This window comes from Arachis hypogaea, chromosome 5, assembly GCF_003086295.3.
Source record: "Arachis hypogaea cultivar Tifrunner chromosome 5, arahy.Tifrunner.gnm2.J5K5, whole genome shotgun sequence".
Classification (NCBI taxonomy): Eukaryota; Viridiplantae; Streptophyta; class Magnoliopsida; order Fabales; family Fabaceae; genus Arachis; species Arachis hypogaea.
In genome coordinates, this window is record NC_092040.1 from 29,156,950 (window position 1) to 29,175,345 (window position 18,396).

The 18,396-nt window shown below is 32.9% G+C and overlaps 1 protein-coding gene across 1 annotated transcript; it reads left to right on the top strand.

Moving 5' to 3' along the window:
- The first annotated feature begins 1,236 nt into the window (after positions 1-1,236).
- Positions 1,237-6,020, top strand: LOC112801057 (cyclin-D1-1). Its single transcript, XM_025843584.3, has 6 exons — positions 1,237-1,870; positions 2,084-2,170; positions 3,517-3,615; positions 3,797-3,998; positions 4,328-4,458; positions 4,596-6,020. The coding sequence occupies exons 1-6, from the start codon at positions 1,592-1,594 to the stop codon at positions 4,848-4,850; spliced, it is 1,053 nt and encodes a 350-aa protein (XP_025699369.1). The 5' UTR covers positions 1,237-1,591; the 3' UTR covers positions 4,851-6,020.
- Positions 6,021-18,396: the final 12,376 nt, after the last annotated feature.

The following is an 18,396-nucleotide window of genomic DNA, read 5'->3' on the forward strand; positions in this document are numbered from 1 at the left end:
CTCCTCCTTCAAATCAAAACATTGTGCTTTTCTTCTTCCTGCCGCGCTCCCCACACCTCCACGCATCAACAAGCAATGGGAGGCAGACCATCTCCGTCGCACAATTTCCGACGACCACACCACCACCATCATAATTCTGCCTCTACTACCAGTCCCAGCCTGAGTGATACCGGAGAATTTCACGAACCCCGAGGACTACCTCAACTGCGAGACAAGTTAAATGTCACCAACAGGCTCCATTTTTTTCCTCTTTGAGCAGCCAAGTTTGATGCGGTGGAAGCGCCTCGGTCTGCGATTCCATGCGCTTAGACGGCGATTTTACTATTCCTTGCCTCATCCAACGTCAGAAGTGTGAACAGAGAGACGAATAACTTTTCTTAAAGCGTATAAACGTCCGACTCCACGAGAAAGAATGCGATTTTGGCTACCATAATTATTACTGAATCATATCCTAACCTACAGCTTTACAATATGCGATTCTAGGGTTCCTCTCTTGTTCTTGTGCTTAGACTGCTCTGGTGTTGCAAGCGTTGCCTCTTTTGCCGCCGTCGCCACCTCTCGTCAATTTGCTTTTGGGCCGCCGTGGCGCCTCCTCTCGTGCATGTGCTTCTGCTTTTTTCTGCTCTGGCAGTCTGTTTCTTTCTTCTGTTCTGCTGGTCTGCTCCGCCTCTTCTTCCCCTTCATTTTTTTCGACTATTTATGTTTTAATTTTTGTTATTGATCGATATGATGTTGTTGCATGTGCTGTTATGATTTATAAAAGTTTTTGTTATTTAAATTAAATTATTGGCTTTAACATGATCATCCGATATCTACATAAACTAATATGAGTTTGATAATTTAACTATTATTTGCAATGATGATATTGTTGTTATTGTTGCTACTATAAAATTAAAAAAAAAAAAGAACAGCGTAAAAAAGAGAATTAGTAAAGATAATTAGAAATTATATTTTTTTTATAAATATAAAATGACATTGTGTTGGAGATTAAAATTTTTTTGTATAAATATAAAATAACGTTGTTTTAATTCTTTCGATAACAAAGATGAACAAAAACTATTTTAAAAATTACTATGATCTTTAAAAAGTAATTTTAAAAATGAATTTAAATAATTATTAATTTTAGAAATCACTTCAAAGTCGAGTGCAAGTCTAAGAACTACTTTAAAATTTAACGCTTTAAAGTGATCTAGTAGTTATTAGTTTAGGTAGTATGGTACTGTGCTTAGATTTGAAGAAAACTCGCTTATTATTTCAAAACTTTATAAATAACTTAATTTTTCTTTAAAAATAAAACTCTTTTACTTTTAGACATGGCTCGAGAGTGAGGATCAAAACTAACCTAACAAAAGAAAAGAAAAAAAGAAAATAAATAAACTGAGCTAGCAAACGCATATTTATATTCAAACAAACAGATGAAGACTCTGCACGTACCTTTCATTCAACACTCACACTCCCCCTTCCACACACACCCACTCACCCTCTTTCTCCCCCTCCAACTCATCGTTCCGGCGACTTCTCCGGTCACATTCCGGCAACCGCTCACTTTTCCACACCATGGCAATAGAATGACGAAAAACCGCCGATCGCCATGTCGATCTCCTGCTCCGACTTCTTCTCTGACTCCGATCTTTTCTGCGCTGAGGACACCTCCGGAATCCTCTCCGAAGAGTCTCCGGAATCCTCTTCCTCCTTCTCCGACTTCGACTCATTATCTCCGCCGCTGCCGCCGATGGAGGAGGAGGAGTCCATAGCCGGATTCCTCGAAGACGAACAAAACTTCGTCCCTGGATTCGAGTATCTCACGAGGTTCCAATCTCACTCGCTGGATGCCTCCGCAAGAGAAGAATCCGTTGCCTGGATTCTCAAGGTAGTTGCTCACTCTAACCGTTTGGACACTCGTTTAATTTATATTACGATATTGCCACGCGCGCAGTAACGGACCGAAAGATGCTAAAATGCGCAGGTGGCACGGTGGTAACTTCCTCTAAGTGAATCGGTTCAGATTATAGATCTAGTTTTTTTTATTCTTATTATTCTTCGATCTTGATGATTGAGTTGGTTTGGAATCTGGCGGTTGCAGGTGCAGGCTTACTACGGTTTTCAGCCGTTGACCGCGTATCTTTCCGTCAACTACATGGATCGATTCTTGAACTCTCGGCAGTTGCCGGTGAGTTCTGTGAAGTTCAGATGTTCAGTTTCGGAAAATAAATTAATATTTAAAAAAATATAAAAGCTGAAATTGTGTGTTTCTTTGTTCGGACGATTGTTATATTATATATATAAATTATTATCATCTACTTGTCATGTGCGTAGAAAAAGAAAATTATTCTATATAGTAACTATCATTTATGAATGACTTTTCTAAAATGTGAAAATGGCCAAGTGCGCTGATAACAAAACAGGAATTCAACTTTGGATTTTATTTTTTAAGTTTTTGGATTCACCTATGTGAAATAGTTAAAAAGTAAAATAATAAGTGAACGATGACCTTTGAATCATTTCATTTCATTTATACAGTGAGTGGATTCAGTACTGAGTGGGGAGTGGCTTTAAATTATTATTTAAATAAAGTATTCAATTAGATGGTAACTTAAAATACATTATGAAAACATAATAAAAATATTTACAGTTTTTATGTAAAAAGGTTGTTTATTAATGTGGAACAATTTTATGTTATCAACTAATAAAATGTTCAACAAATTTACCTATCAAGATAGATATTTTACTCTAGAAACTACATATTATGATATTAAAACTTTATTTGGAAAAATATAGTTATTTTTATAATATTAATGTATAAAATTAGTTTTATAAAGAAAATAATGTTTGATTATTACGATGAATACCATAACATAATCACATGTTAGTGATATGACATAAAACTTTTTTTATTTGATATAATATCATCAATAAAATATTATATTACTTTTTTGTAAGTACTAAACTTTGATATTATATCATCAATTGGTGGAGAAACTTAGTGCCATTCATATTGATATTATAGTACTGTCGTCTACAGTACGTACACGTTGCTATTTTTTCGTTGTATTGCTGAGTTAGGTTGCGTGTGACCTATTACACTTGCCGCTTATTAGGTACAATAAATTCTAATTAATTGTTTTGAATCTTTTACGTTGAATCAAAAGGATGCAAGAAGCACTGTTCCATTCTCAGTAATATTATCATTCATTGCAACTTCATTTGTACAGTAAAATATTCTTGAACTTTCTTATTCGCTTTTTTATGTTATCCTTTCACGGTTTTTAAAGGTTAACGCACATAAATATACGAAATTCACTTAAATAAATGTCCATTATGAATGGAGAGAAGTTTATATAGTGCTTTTATTGCGGAAAGCTAGCTGTAGTCTCTCGTGCTCTCATCTAGGCACGTGCGTTACACGTGGGAATATGTGCCCGAAAGTCACGATAAAGTCAAAATGATGATAATTATTACTAGCTTGTTATGTTTATTACTACTATTTGATTGATGTATATTATTATTTGTTTACAGCAAACAAATGGGTGGCCGCTGCAACTTCTATCTATTGCATGCTTGTCTCTAGCGGCAAAGATGGAAGAGCCTCTTGTCCCTTCTCTCTTGGACCTTCAGGTATTGTCCTGCATGTGTGGCCACATTCTTTATTGAGTGTAATGAAACCATGTCAGAGTCACATTCTTGATTATTGATGATTTAATAAATTAAAGTCATCTTTTAAATAATTTTCTAATTAATTTAATTACATGCTGAATAGGGTTTACTGTTATTAATATTCATAATCAAATGTATACAGGTAGAAGGTGCCAAATACATTTTTGAGCCCAGAACAATTCAAAGGATGGAGCTGCTTGTTCTGGGTGTCCTGGATTGGAGGCTAAGATCAGTCACCCCATTTAGCTTTCTCGGTTTCTTTGCTTGCAAGTTGGATTCAACTGGAACTTTTACTAGATTCCTCATTTCACGGGCTACACAAATCATATTATCCAATATCCAAGGTACTCCGATCCATCGCTCCTGTACCTATTTAAACTGATACATACATATAATAAATCTCTCCTAATTAAGATGGTTAAAAGTGGATACTACTCCTTGCATTCAACATTGATGGTCTTTCTTTAATCACCTTTTTTGGTACATAAATCAATGTGTCTGATCTAACTGCATATAAAAACTTCAAATTGATCATCAATATGGAAAGGAAGAGGATATACTAAAGAAGTTACTAGAAGATAGAGTGATTGTGAAGGCATGCATTTTCTGTTGTAACTTCAATGAGTTCTTCTGTTCAGTATGTATTATATTATATTATATTTATTATTTTCAGAGGCTAGCTTTCTTGCATACTGGCCATCATGCATTGCTGCTACGGCCATACTATGTGCAGCTAACGAAATTCCAAATTGGTCCCTCGTCAAGCCTGAGCATGCCGAATCCTGGTGCCAGGGGCTTAGAAAAGTAAGCATATATATACATATCAGCATATTTTTATGGTACTAAATTTTTAAGATTAAATGAGAAACTGCATCTTATTTATTCAAGTGAAAAACACCAAGGTTCAATTAAGATACATGTATTTGCATTGGTTGGTGTAGGAGAAAATTAGAGGTTGCTACCAATTAATGCAAGAGCTACTTGTGATTGATAATAATCAGAGGAAGACTCCTAAGGTGTTACCACAGCTGCGAGTGATGACGACTCGGCCCCTAACGAGGTCAAGTGTCTCCTCATTCTTATCATCGTCGTCGTTGTCATCGTCTACTTCATCCTCTGCATTCTCATTGTCTTATAAAAGGAGGAAATTAAATAACTGTTTCTGGGTAGATGATCACAAAGGAAACGCCCCTTGAAGAGGAGAAAAAAAAAAAACAGAAACACAAAAGAACAAAAAAAAAAAACAAGAGTGTAATAAAAAAGGAGAGAAGAAAAGGAAAGAAATAATTAATAAGGTGGTGGTCCAAGTTGTGCAGAAAACTCAACTTTTTTGAGAGGGTTTTTTGAGTTAAGAATTGACTTGATGGGTGAGTGTACATTAAGAAATAAAATAAAAAAATGTCGTATGAGATGATGAGATGAGAGAGTCTTGAGGTTCTATCATCGTAATTATTGTTTTTGTTGGTGGGTATTGCCATTCATCAATGGCTTTATTTGCAGATTCCCAAGGGAAGGGGATCATGATGTGGAAAACTAAGGAAGCTAGTGAGAAAAAGAAAGAGTGAAGGGGAAGAACCGAAGAACAGTAGCATTTAATAATATAGTTTGGACGTATAAGTGTGTAAGTGTGGAAAGAAAGAAGTGGTGAGTGTTGAATTATTCATCGTCAAAGAAGTTGCGTTTTGGTAAACTATTGGTGTAGTAGGACACTGTTTATGGAAGGAAAAAATAAAGAAAACAGTCATCAATGTATGGTTTGGCAAAACCTTATGAGGGGGTTTGAAACTCTTGAAATCTTGTGAGCTCTTTCCCATCATTGGAATTCACAAGTCAAGGTTATCATCCTGGCCAGCAAGATCTTTGCTTCTTCAACAACACGTTTCTTAAATGATGGGATTATTTATTTAATTTCCACAACAGTAAAAACAGAAAAAAAGAGGGTAATAAATTGAAGCAGCTACATTTTCTGGACTTTTCTTAATACTGCGCGTGAAGACGCTTCTGGTGCGCGCCACGTACGCGTGTGTGTTTGTTTTTTTTTTTTCATTTCTTTTTCTTCTGTTTTATTTTTGGCGGGAATTGCTTTAATTTTTATTTTTCTTTTTTGGCCTCGAGCTTTGGCCAAAATTATATATATACACAGGACCCCATTTGCCCCTGGTGTCCACGCGTGTGTGATGGAAGCATGCGCCTCTATAGTTTACATTTTTGTAATTTTTTTATTTGTTTTCAAGGGAGAACGAACCTCCCTCTCTACAGTGGCCTCATTGGCTAAAGAAATATAAAAAGGTCTTTGGGGCCTTTTAATTTCTTGCGTGCTGTGTATTGATAAATTTATATAATTGAAATTACACTATTAATCTATACATAGATTCCCTCTAGCTATTCTCTCATATCTTGTATGATCTGATGATCTTAATCCACCCAATAACATGACACATGAATCCACAATAATTATCTTTATGTATAACGTCCTTACTCTGGAGTGTAGTGAGACTAACTCAGATATTGATGCATGCACACTACTACTAGGTCCCGCTAGCAATAAAGACGGTTCAATCACTGACTATGACTACTACTTCTACTCTTCAATTAGCTTCTGCATACTCGTGACCATATATCCAGCCTGTTTATATCACCCTCAAAAGCATACCCTCTGAATATTTCACAGTCCTTCCATTCATTCAGAAGAAGAACACAGATCTTAATTATCCAATTCCTATATGGGGATAATATCATTGAATGTTTGCACCTAAAATACCACAGGTTGTGAATTAAATACCACTTTGCCATAAATGATTCATAATGGATTGGAAGCAGGGTAGCAACTACCTTAAAGACATAGCTTTTGAACCAATTGCAGCAACTCTTTATTATTACTTTGAAGATCATGCATTTTAATAACCAACTACTTATAATTGTTAAAGTTAAGGGGTTGAAAAGGTAATTCACATCCTGAAAAAGCTACTTTAATTTAGCACAAAGAATTTCTTCTCTACAAAATACTTTGAACGCCCAACTCAGAGAAAGAGAACAATATTGTCATTTAGCCCAGTATCCCCGACACAAGGTATATCTTTTTTCTTTTTTCTTACTTTTTTTTTTCATGCAGTAACATATATAATCCATTATATATATATATATATATATATATATATATATATATATATATATATATATATATATATATATATATATATATATATATTGAATTCTAGTATCATTATGTTACTGTGATTATATAAATATTGTTAAAATTAAAGTTATATATTTTTTTATATTTTGATAATATTTTTTTTTTAAGTAACACATTTTTAAAAATATTTTTAACAAGAAAATATTATTTTAATTTTAACAATATTTTTTAAAATATTATAATTATCATAATTACTCTAACATAATCATATTAAAATGATCCTATTATATATACATATTTTATATATATACATAGCACAAGCGCGCCACCATGGCTTCTTTATTCCCATGTCTCTGCAGGAAAAATAAAATTAAAGTAACATGCATGTTGGGCAATTGTCATGCATTTAATCTTATGACTTTAATTTCCCCATTTGCATGACATCCATATGGGCTATGGCTATGGCCACACATTGAATTTAACAACTTATTCTCGCAATCACATCCATACGCTTCTGTCTACTATAGCCCCATGTTCATAAAAACTGTGCCACTACTACTGCACTAGATGGACCATAGTGTATGAAGAAAAATATGGTGAAGTAGTGACAATCTAGGCTCATTGCGCTTGGATGCTTGCTCTGTATGATTGATTATGCCTTTGATCAAGGAACCAGTATTATTGGACCACCCTTATTTGATTTATTATTACATACACCACCACTATTAATTTGCTTTCCATTTGAATTATTAATTGTTATTTTTCTTTGCCTTTTATCATATATGGCTTTTGTAGATAGGAATTCATCCTTTTAAGTAAAATATCTGGGTCACTCTCTCATTGATATACCTATATAATAACATTATAGAAATTTTTCTGTATACCCTACTACTTGGACTTGATGAGTAAGAAAAAAGTTATATTGCTTTCTATAAATTCCATGTACAGTGTAACACATTCATTTCGGTGGTGTATCATCATTAGTATCACTTTTTCTATCTTATTTAAGTATCTGTTTTAATTGCGACCGAGCTATGACGCTTTCATCACCACTTAAACTAAATACTAATCATAATTCATAACTAATGTTAATGATCTAAACTTCTAACATAAATTGCTAAAAATGTAAATATTGAATTATTGGAGAGAAAAAAATTAAAAAGAAGAAAGAAGTGAAAAAATTTTATCATATCTGTTAAATATGATCATATTATACTATTATAGTAAAGCAATATAAATGTATAAGGTAATAAAGGCATAACTTTCAATGTTTAATCATAAATCTAATTCGTCTGAAACTTTAAAAAAATCTTCAACACGATACATGCTTATGAATGGCGACATGTTAGTTCCATCAAATGTGGATCCCTCAAACCCCATTCTTGCATTGTATTCCACTTGCCAATTTATTAAGACATGCCAATTAAAGGAAAGAGCGATCGTCATTCAACCAAAATAAATAGAGAGAGTAAACTGCTAAAATGATATCTGAAAATTTAAATTATTGTAAAAGAAAAAATAAAAGATGTTAACAATAAATAAATTTTTAAAAAATTTAAAAATATGACAAAAAAATAGACATCAAATATATATTTCAAAAAGTAATTTTAAAGATCAGATTTTTTTACAAATTTTTATAATTATTATTAAAAAAATAAGATCTTTTTATTTTTAAAATTAATAATTTTTTGTCAAATAAAATTAAGAAAAATTATTGTGAATGATCACAATTTTTTGAAAAATAAAAAGAAAAATTTAGAATTCAAATTTTACTTCGAATTTTTTGTGTACTTTATAAATATTTATTCAAATGTTGTCACAGAAATTTAGATCAAATAAATAATTAAGTTGTTTGTTAAATAAAAAAGTTTTTTTATTATTTACAAAAAATATAATATTTATTATTTTTGGTTATATTTTTAAATTATTCAAAAATTATTTTATTAATAATATCTTTTAAAATTTTTTTATCAGCAACTGAATATTTATATTAAATTAATAGTTAACCCAAAATGCAAAATTACAATAGGTCAACTTGGTGAGAACCATGGAAATTAAGATTGAGTGCCAATTAATCTCAGTACTGAAACAGACCACTAAGATATCAAACAATTGCTGGGTCAGCTATAGTAAATATTGATAAATAAGATTTAAAATAAATAAATAATAAATGAAGAAGCCACTTATGTTCAGGTGATCATGTGCGACAGAATCCTGGAGATTAATCAAAAGATTTGTTTGTAATTATATGATTAAAGAGAGAGGTACTAATATATATACTGATATAAAAAAAATGTATTTGATTTTGAAAATAAGATACAAGACAAAATATTAAAAAAAAGAGACAAATAACAAAAATATAAAAATTAATGTTTTGTATTTTATTTGATAATAAATTAAAATAAATTATAAAAATTTAAATTTTTTATTTTTTATTTAAAAAATTTAAAAAAATAATAAAAAATATAATTATAAAATATTAATAGAAATAATCAAAAAATACAATATAAGTTGTATCTCTTGTTAGTATTTATGTATTTTTTTTGTCAGGATGGACACAAAATACAATAATTTAAGATCTTTGTCTATGTCTCATCTGTCAAATACGATTTTGTGTCTTAGTGTTCTATCTCAATGTTCTGTGTCTGTAAACAAATGCAACCAAAGATATGTATTTTTAATTAATTGTATTTTATTTTTTCAACACTTTTTTCTTTAAAAAAATAACTCTACAATCTATACTCTAAAAATATAGAGTATAGTTCCAGAGAAAAGAATAGAAAATTACTAAAATTATGTGAAGATCAAGGTTTTTGGTGAGAAAATGAAAAGATGAAAAAAAGAAGAAAGAAGATGAAGAAATTTGAGGAATTGGAAAAATCTCCTTTTTTTTTATTGAGTGCAGAAATTAGAATGAGAGAATATGAGAAACTTCATTACTAGAGGCCCTCTTATAGTTACAACCTAACTAACTAGATGTTGAATCATCACAACAAATTCTAACAAACTCCAACAAATTCTTATTAGCCTAAAAGAACTACTACTAAAATTAACTTGTTGAATATTCCTAACTTGCTTAACACCATGCTCAATAACCTCCCTCAAATTGAAATATGTGACTAATCGAGACATCTTCAAATTGTGCAGAGCAACAGCATCAATATATCACCAAAAACATCCCTCAAGTTGGTATATGCAAATCTAACATACCCAACTTGCTAATAAGCGAATTAAACAGATCCAGAGCCAAATCTTAGTGAGCTGATTGGCCGTTTGATTAGAAGAGGTAATCGGTAGTAACTTTAAAACCCCCGCTTGTGACTTCTCCTGCATAATGTGACAATCCACTTCAATGCGTTTTGTCCACTTGTGGAAGATAAGATTTGCAGCAATGTGTAAGAAAAATTGGTTATCACAATAGAGATTAAGGGCTATGAATGCACAACTCGAAATTCTCCTAAGAGATAGAGCAACCACTATCTTTCTTTGGTGGCCTGCATCATCACTAGGTACTCTGCTTTAGAGGAAAAATAGGTCACTATAGTCTGCTTTTTGCTCTTCTATGACATGAGAGAGGATCCTAAAAAGAAGCAGTATCCAGTGATAGATTTACGAGTGTTTTCACAGGTAACCCAATCAAAGTTGACAAATCCAAAGAGATATTAAGTTTGGTATTGCAACAAAAGAAAAGTCATTATGTTGGCTCTTGCTTGAGGTAACATAGAATTTGCAGTGCTGCCTTATATTGTTCATTGGTGGCACAGTAAAAAAATTGGCTAGGCTTCTCAATGACAAATACAATTGCTGAACGGATATTAGTAAGATACAAAAACCTCTCTAGGAATCTTCTATACTAAGTCAAATCTGTTAGTTTGGAACCACTTTTTTTGTTAAAGTTTCTATCGCACAACATAACTGGTTTGGCCTCCAACATCTCATATTCTTCTAAAAGATCCAAAGTATATTTTCTCTCATACAATGCAATCCCAAATGCACTTCGAGCGACCTCCATATCAAGAAAAAACTTCAATTTGCGACAAGTCCTTAATACTAAATTTTTTGCCAAGTGCTTACTTGATTGCAGCAATCTCTACCTCATTTTCACCCGAAAGCACTAAATCATCAATAAACACAATGATAATTGTCAAACCATTGTCATTGCACTTTGTAAATAGTGATTGATCATGACTTGACTTATGGAAGCCATGTTGCTGAAAAAATCCATCTAAACGCAAATTTCATTGCTCGGTTGCCTATTTCATATCATATAGGGATCAGTCAAGCTTGCACACAGCCCCTTTTGAAACTTCTAGGCCAGGTGGGGCAACCATGTACACTTTCACTTGCAGCTTACCATGCAAGAAGACAGTGTTTAGATCTAATTGATGAAGCTCCCAGCCCTTCACTACAACAAGTGTCAAGAGGATTCTCAAGGTTGTAAGTTTGATAACTGGACTAAACATCTCAAAATAATCATAGCTAACTATTTGACTGAAATTCTTAGCCACAAGATGTGCTTTATGCGTGTCGTTTCACAATATCATTAAGGTTATTATTCTCCCTGAAGACCCATTTACAATAATATTTTTTCTAAAGGCCCATTTACAATTTACATCCAATGACATAATTTCCAGAAAGTAAGGTAGTGACTATCCAGGTTTTGTTTTTTTCAAAGGTGAGCAACTCTACAATGATAACATTTCTCCAACATTCACATAACATATCCTATTGATATGTCTTCGGCTCTATGATTGTAATGATGGCTAAAGAGAAGGCTCTATAGGTAGAGGATAGCCTCCTATAGTGCAACATATGAGGCAAACCATAATGCTTTGAACATGAAAGAACACTAAAGTTACCTATCCGAATTAGCATGTAATGGTAATTTTAAAGGTAATTAGGCCTCTTACGTATACGGGTGGATCTTTTAGCATTTATGGGATGAATGCTTGTAGGCTCCTCTTCACTATATGATGTAGGAATAAAGTAGTAATAGATGCATCTTGTACTAATGTGTTTAGTGAATTGGTGTTGAATGCATGCACATCTGAAGTGATAAGAACAACAGATAAATGAGATGAATGATGATTCAAAGGTACTAATTGAGATGGATATAAGATGTTGAACAAATTCCCAAAATTGCAACTAAAATTAAGTTCTTCAAAATTAAGATTAATGGAAACTGATGCAGGAGAATGTAATGTGCCATTAGTGTCACAATTTGAAGGCATGTAAAAGAAAAAAATATGCTCATAAAATACCACGTTTTTAGAGAGATAAAGTTCTCCAATACAAAGATCAAGTAGAATAAATCTATTTGTTCCATCTTTATAACCAAAAAACACACTTTTGCGAGTCCTTTTATCAATTTTCTTTCTTCCTTGTGTTAAGGTGGATACAAATGCCAGACAGCCAAAATTTTTTAGATTACTAATGTCAGCATTTTCATCGAGCAGTAAAAAATATGGAGTTTTTCCTTTTAAAAAGAATGAAGGTAATCGATTTATTAAATGTGTTGTCTGTGCAATAGCAAAAAACTAAAAAAATTTTAGTGAGATTGAAACATTAATGCTTATGCAACATTGAGTATGTGTTGATATTTTCTTTCAACAACATTATTTTGTTGAAAGATTTTAACACAAGAAGTTTGATGTAATATGCCTTGTGAATTATAAAAGGAATAAACCCTAAATTCTGGTGCATTATCATACCTTATAACTTTGACTTTTGCTTGAAACTGAGTTTTAACAAAATCCACAAAGTTTTGAATCAAAACACTTTTCTCTGATTTTAACTTCATAAATTGAACCTAAGAAAATCGAGATTTATCATCAAATGTCAAAAAATATTTGAACCTTTGGATGCATGACACATACAAAAGACTCCAAATATTCACATGTACTAAATCAAAATTATTTAAACCTCTTGACTCACTAAGTGTAAAGGATATTCTTCTTTACTTTGCCATGTGACATGGTTCACAAGACTTTATACAATCGAAATTGTTACAATATATGAAGGGATATACTCATTTTATTACATCAAACTTATTAGGTGGTACATGATCGAACTTAAAGTGTCACAAATAATCATTTGTAAAACCTGAAAAATGAGTATTTTCTGTTACTAAGCCTATGGAACTATTATCATGAGAAACAGTGATAATTTTATTGCAACTCTTTTTATCATTCAACAACTTATCTCTATAGCTAATGCTGTGCTATGGTAACAACATCCCTAATTAATGTTGGTGAATGCATCATGTATAATCTCTCTTTCTCTCTAGCTTTTTCAATCATTTTCAAAGAGATCAAACTTGTATCTCACAATATATGTCAGTAAAAATATATTTGTAATGCAAGCCTTTTGTGAATTTAGATATGGACAATAAACTGAAATTGAACTTGAGTATAAACAGCATATCAGTGAGATATATTGTAGCTGAGAATACCACAATTCTACTAATACTAACTGTAATATGGATTCCATTTGATAATTTTACTAAGATAGGCCTAATATGTCTAAAAGTTGTAAAGAAATACATTTGAGTATGACACATGATCAGTAGCTACTGTCTCAAACACCCAAGGGTTTGAAAAAATATTTTTATTGACAAAAGGCATACAATATGGAAGCTCATGCAAAGTGTATATGTATCTATAGGTATACCTGCTCTTTTTTTCTTTGTTTGGCAAGTCTCCACTGCATTTGCTCTATTGCAAGGCTAAGCACATTTTTGTTGAAGAAATGACAGTAGTGCATCTTTTAAATCATGATTAAATATTGTCTAGGAGTCACTCTTTTTATCTTGTGTTCTTAGTGCAGTTATTCTCATCAACAATTTATGTAGCTACTTGATTAGCCATCGCTTCACTAGACAACTTTTGTTTCTATAAATGGGGAGAAAAATTATTCCTGTGGTAGCATGTATCCACTAAATGGCCAGACTTATGAAAATATGAGCAACTCTTAAAAGAATTTCTATCACCTCTACCTTTGCGAACACCTCTGGCCCCTCTTCCTTGTCCTCTTGGGGCACTACTGATGAAGTTATGTAAGAAATTAGTTGAAGCTGAGAAGATTTTTGCATAAAGATTTGATCTGTAAAGTTGCCTTTCTTGCTGGGTCAGCAGTGAGAAAATCTCATTCACACTTGAAAAAGGCTTCATGAGCATTATTCGGGATTTAACACTTTCATATTACTCATTTAAGCCTCTTAAAAATCTAACAGCATATGCTTGTCTCCTATAATTACTCATTGTCTCAAGTCCACAATTATAATTCTCATCATAATCTTTAAACTTTGTGACCGGTTCAAAGATTTTAATATCTTCCCATACTATCTTTAGTCTCATGAAGTAAATTGTAACGCTAGATTCATCATGTTTCATTGCGTATAATTCTTCCGCCAACTCTGTAATTTGAAATAGATTTTCATGATAATACCTGTGCTTTAAGTCATGCCACATATTAGAAGCAATTTTATTATATACCACATTTTACGCTATCTCATTGCTCAATGCCAGATTTAACCACGTTACAACATGTGTTACAATTTTCCCAAGTAGCAAACTGTACATCATCTCTATTTGGCCTTGGTATAGTTTCTTCTAGAAATTCTAACTTGTTCTTTGATTTCAGTACTAACATCATAGATCTAGATCAAGTATTATATTTCTGAGTATTCAAAACAATATAAATAATAGAAACACCAAGGTTTTCACGCGAATGCAGGTAGTGCACGCTCGTAGGATCTGAAATCAGATTTACACTCTATTTTGAACTAGAAAATTAAGTGTTAAAATACTATCTGTTAAACTTGTCTAGGAGTCGAGATAGGCTTCGAAATTCTGCAGCTGAAAGATTTCACTCTTGTTCTTTGTAAAACCCTGTTAAGCGGTAATTAAATAAGTAATTAATTAAATATAGACTAAAAGGGTTGAAAATTTTAGAATTTATAATTTGAAAATTTAACAGTGATATTTGGATTCGGAGAATTTTTTCGAGAGGAAAAATGTAATTTATTTCTGAAAAATGCATAAGGACACACTAGTAATTTATCCGGTAGTACCATCTTAAATTTGTCTGCCACTGTGAGTGAGAAAATTAATTTATGATTGAATAAATTTAAGTAATTAAAATCTATATTTTGGGAAGTAGAATTAGTTAGGATACGAATTAAAACACTAATCTTAATGGTTTTGCCCCAAAATTGGGTCAAACGCACCAAAATGGACCTGGACCACACTTGGGCCCAAGGTCCATAATTCACCCACTAACACTCCTCACCAAATGAATTTTAGCTACATTTCTTAGAAAGAGAGAGAAACATGAAAGTGGGAAGAGAGAAAAAGAAGAACAGAAAATCCTAACTCCACAAACTTCCATCCTCCATAACTTTTGATCTGGAGTTCCGACCGCCGCACCGTTTAGGGCCACGTAAAGCCCGTCTCTCCCTCTACATTTTTATCCAAAAATTATGGTAAGCACATCCCTAAAATGCAGTTTCGATTTCCTTATGAGAATCCTATTTTTGGCTTGTGTATTCATAAAATTTGGTGATTCTTGTATTTAGGGGGAGCATTAGCTTGAGTTCTAGCTGGATTTCATTACCAATTTCAATAGATAAAAGTAAGAGCCACTCTTCTCATGTGTTCATAAACTTTTATGAAGCCCTAGTGATTGAATATTGCGTATGTTATCCGAAAATAGTGTAGATTGAGTATTAGAGGCATTAGATTGATCATTGGTGGTGCTTGAGCTTGGTGGAGGTGAATTTCGAGCTTAAACTTGGTAAAATTCAAAAGTTGAGGGTTTGGAAACTACCGATATTAAGGTACAGTTTAAGTTTCATTTAAATACCACGTAATGTGACATAAAGTCCTAGGCTAGATGCTCCTAGGAATAAGATTGAATTGTGTAATTGGATGGAAATTGAAATGTTGGGATTGATGAATTGTTGAATTTAATTTGGTTTATGATTGAAATTATAACATGATGGAGTATATGAAATTGAATGGTAGATTGATTGTTTATGATTTATGAATTGATGAAATGTGAATTTGGTACTTAATATATGAAAAGTTGTTGGATTTTTGAGTTGTTGATTGAAATGGTTTGGAATGAATGATTAGGCTTGGATTGGACGGAAATGGGTGATTTAGACCATAAATGAATTTGATATAATTTGAGAATCATGATCGATCATTAAGGAGGTTTAGAATGTGGTTTGAATTGGTTTTGAAATAAATGAGTTGATGATGAAATGTTAAAAAGTTTAGTTGTGCAGAATTTGGTTAAAAAAATGATTTTTGTAACACCCTAGTACACAGAGTTTTACACTTAAGTCGTAGAACAAAGGTAATGTGGTGTTACGGACCTCTAATCAGAAAATATTTACATATAATAGTGGAAAGAGATAATATACTAGGAGCCTTGAAAAATGGGTAAAACAAAATCACAAATTAAAAAGCGCAACGCTCAAGAAATAGAATTACTTGCGTGCTAAGAAACCTAAAAGTAAGGATAGGAATAAGTGAAAGAGTCACTAGAGTGCCAATAATACAGTGAAACTAGCTCCTAACTCAGCCTGCGAAGCCAAGGATGGCCGGAGAATATTTACATATATATACATAAGTATCCCAAACACCCAAAATATAGAAACAGGACCCTAGCTCTCCTGTAACCTCTATGAGAAACAAAATAATAAAGTTTCTTGGAGAGCAAGCTAAGTACATATATACATACATACAAACTGGAAGCCCAAAATAATCCAGATACTACTCCGCTTCAATGATCCAGACGCCTAGGGATGAGCCTCTCGACCTGCATCTGAAAATAACAATACAGTATGGGGTGAGAACCGGAGGTTTTCAGCATGGTAAAGGTGCCACGCGTATAATAAATAAGGTCCTGAGAATGCCAGAGGCAATCCTAGAACTCTATCATACAATTGTAAAATTTAATTTCTAAACAGAAGTCATAAAAAGGTGTAGGTAATCTAACCATTCCTAAACTTACTCGCTTTTAAACCTAACATAAACACCAAACCATTCCACCCTTCCTCCGCTCCTCTATCATCCATGATTCAGCAGACACAAACAACCAAACAAATTCAGGCACAAGTAGGAAACAGATAGTGCAAATAACAAATATAACAATTAGCAGGACATATGTTCAATTAGGCAATCCCAAGTAATGCTCAACAGAAAAACAAACAAGATGCATATGATGCATACCTGTCTTATGACTGATGAAGCTCATCTATTAGTTATCCAGCCAACCTGACAATCCGAAATTCTTAGACTGTCCCTCGTTGCACATCCCCATGAGTCTATGCATAGATTTCACATTCATTCATTATTCAATCATTCGTTCATATATCACTCAATGGGGATATCCATACCCAGGAATTTATACATGTCTGGTCACCCTTAGGACGTAGGGTCAATAGAGTATCGAGATTCAACTTGGAACACATGGTGGCAAGTCACGATTCAGTATTTAGGGAAACTCGTGTCTCATATATCATCATTTCATAATCCATTTAATATTCATAATCATTATATAATCATTCATCAAAACCATGGCATTATAACTTTAGTTACATTCACATCTCTTCCTTATAACTCATCATGTTTTACCTCTTTCTTCATTTCTAAGTTACCTCAAATTCCTACTAATAAGCGGATAATTTATACGCTTTTTCGCATTGTTTTTAGATAGTTTTTAATAGGATCTAGCTAATTTTTAGTATATTTTTATTAGTTTTTAAGCAAAATTCACATTTCTAGACTTTACTATGACCTTGTGTGTTATTCTGTGATTTCAAGTATTTTCTCACTAAAATTGAGGAACCTGAGCAAAAATATTATTCAGAGGCTGAAAAAGGACTACTAATGCTATTGGATTCTGACCTCCCTGCACTCGAAATAGAATTTTTGGAGCTACAAGAATCCAAATGGTGCGGACTCAATTGCGTTGAAAATTAGACATCCAGGGCTTTCCAGCAATATATAATAGTTCATACTTTGCCCGAGTTTAGATGACGCAAACTGGCGTTCAACACCAGCTTTCTGCCCTATTCTGGCATTAAACGCCAGAAACAGGTTACAAGCTAGAGTTAAACGCCCAAAACAAGCTGCAAACTGGCGTTTAACTCCAAGAAAATTCTCTATGGTGCGCGTAAATTATGATCATCAACAATGGCGCCAATATACTTGGAGCTCTCAAACGTGAATCACACTTTGTCACAACTTCGCACAACTAACCAGCAAGCGCATTGGGTCGTCCAAGTAATACCTTACGTGAGTAAGGGTCGATCCCACGGAGATTGTTGGTATGAAGCAAGCTATGGTCATCTTTTAAATCTCAGTTAGATGGATAATAATGGTTATATTGGTTTTCGAAAATAAGAATAAATAAAGCATAGAATAAAGATAGAGATACTTATGTAATTCATTGGTGGGAATTTCAGATAAGTGCATGAAGATGCTGTGTTCCTTCTGAATCTCTGCTTTCCTACTGCTTCATCCAGTCATTCTTACTCCCTTCTATGGCAAGCTGTATGTAGGGCGTCACCGTTGTCAATGGCTACTTCCCATCCT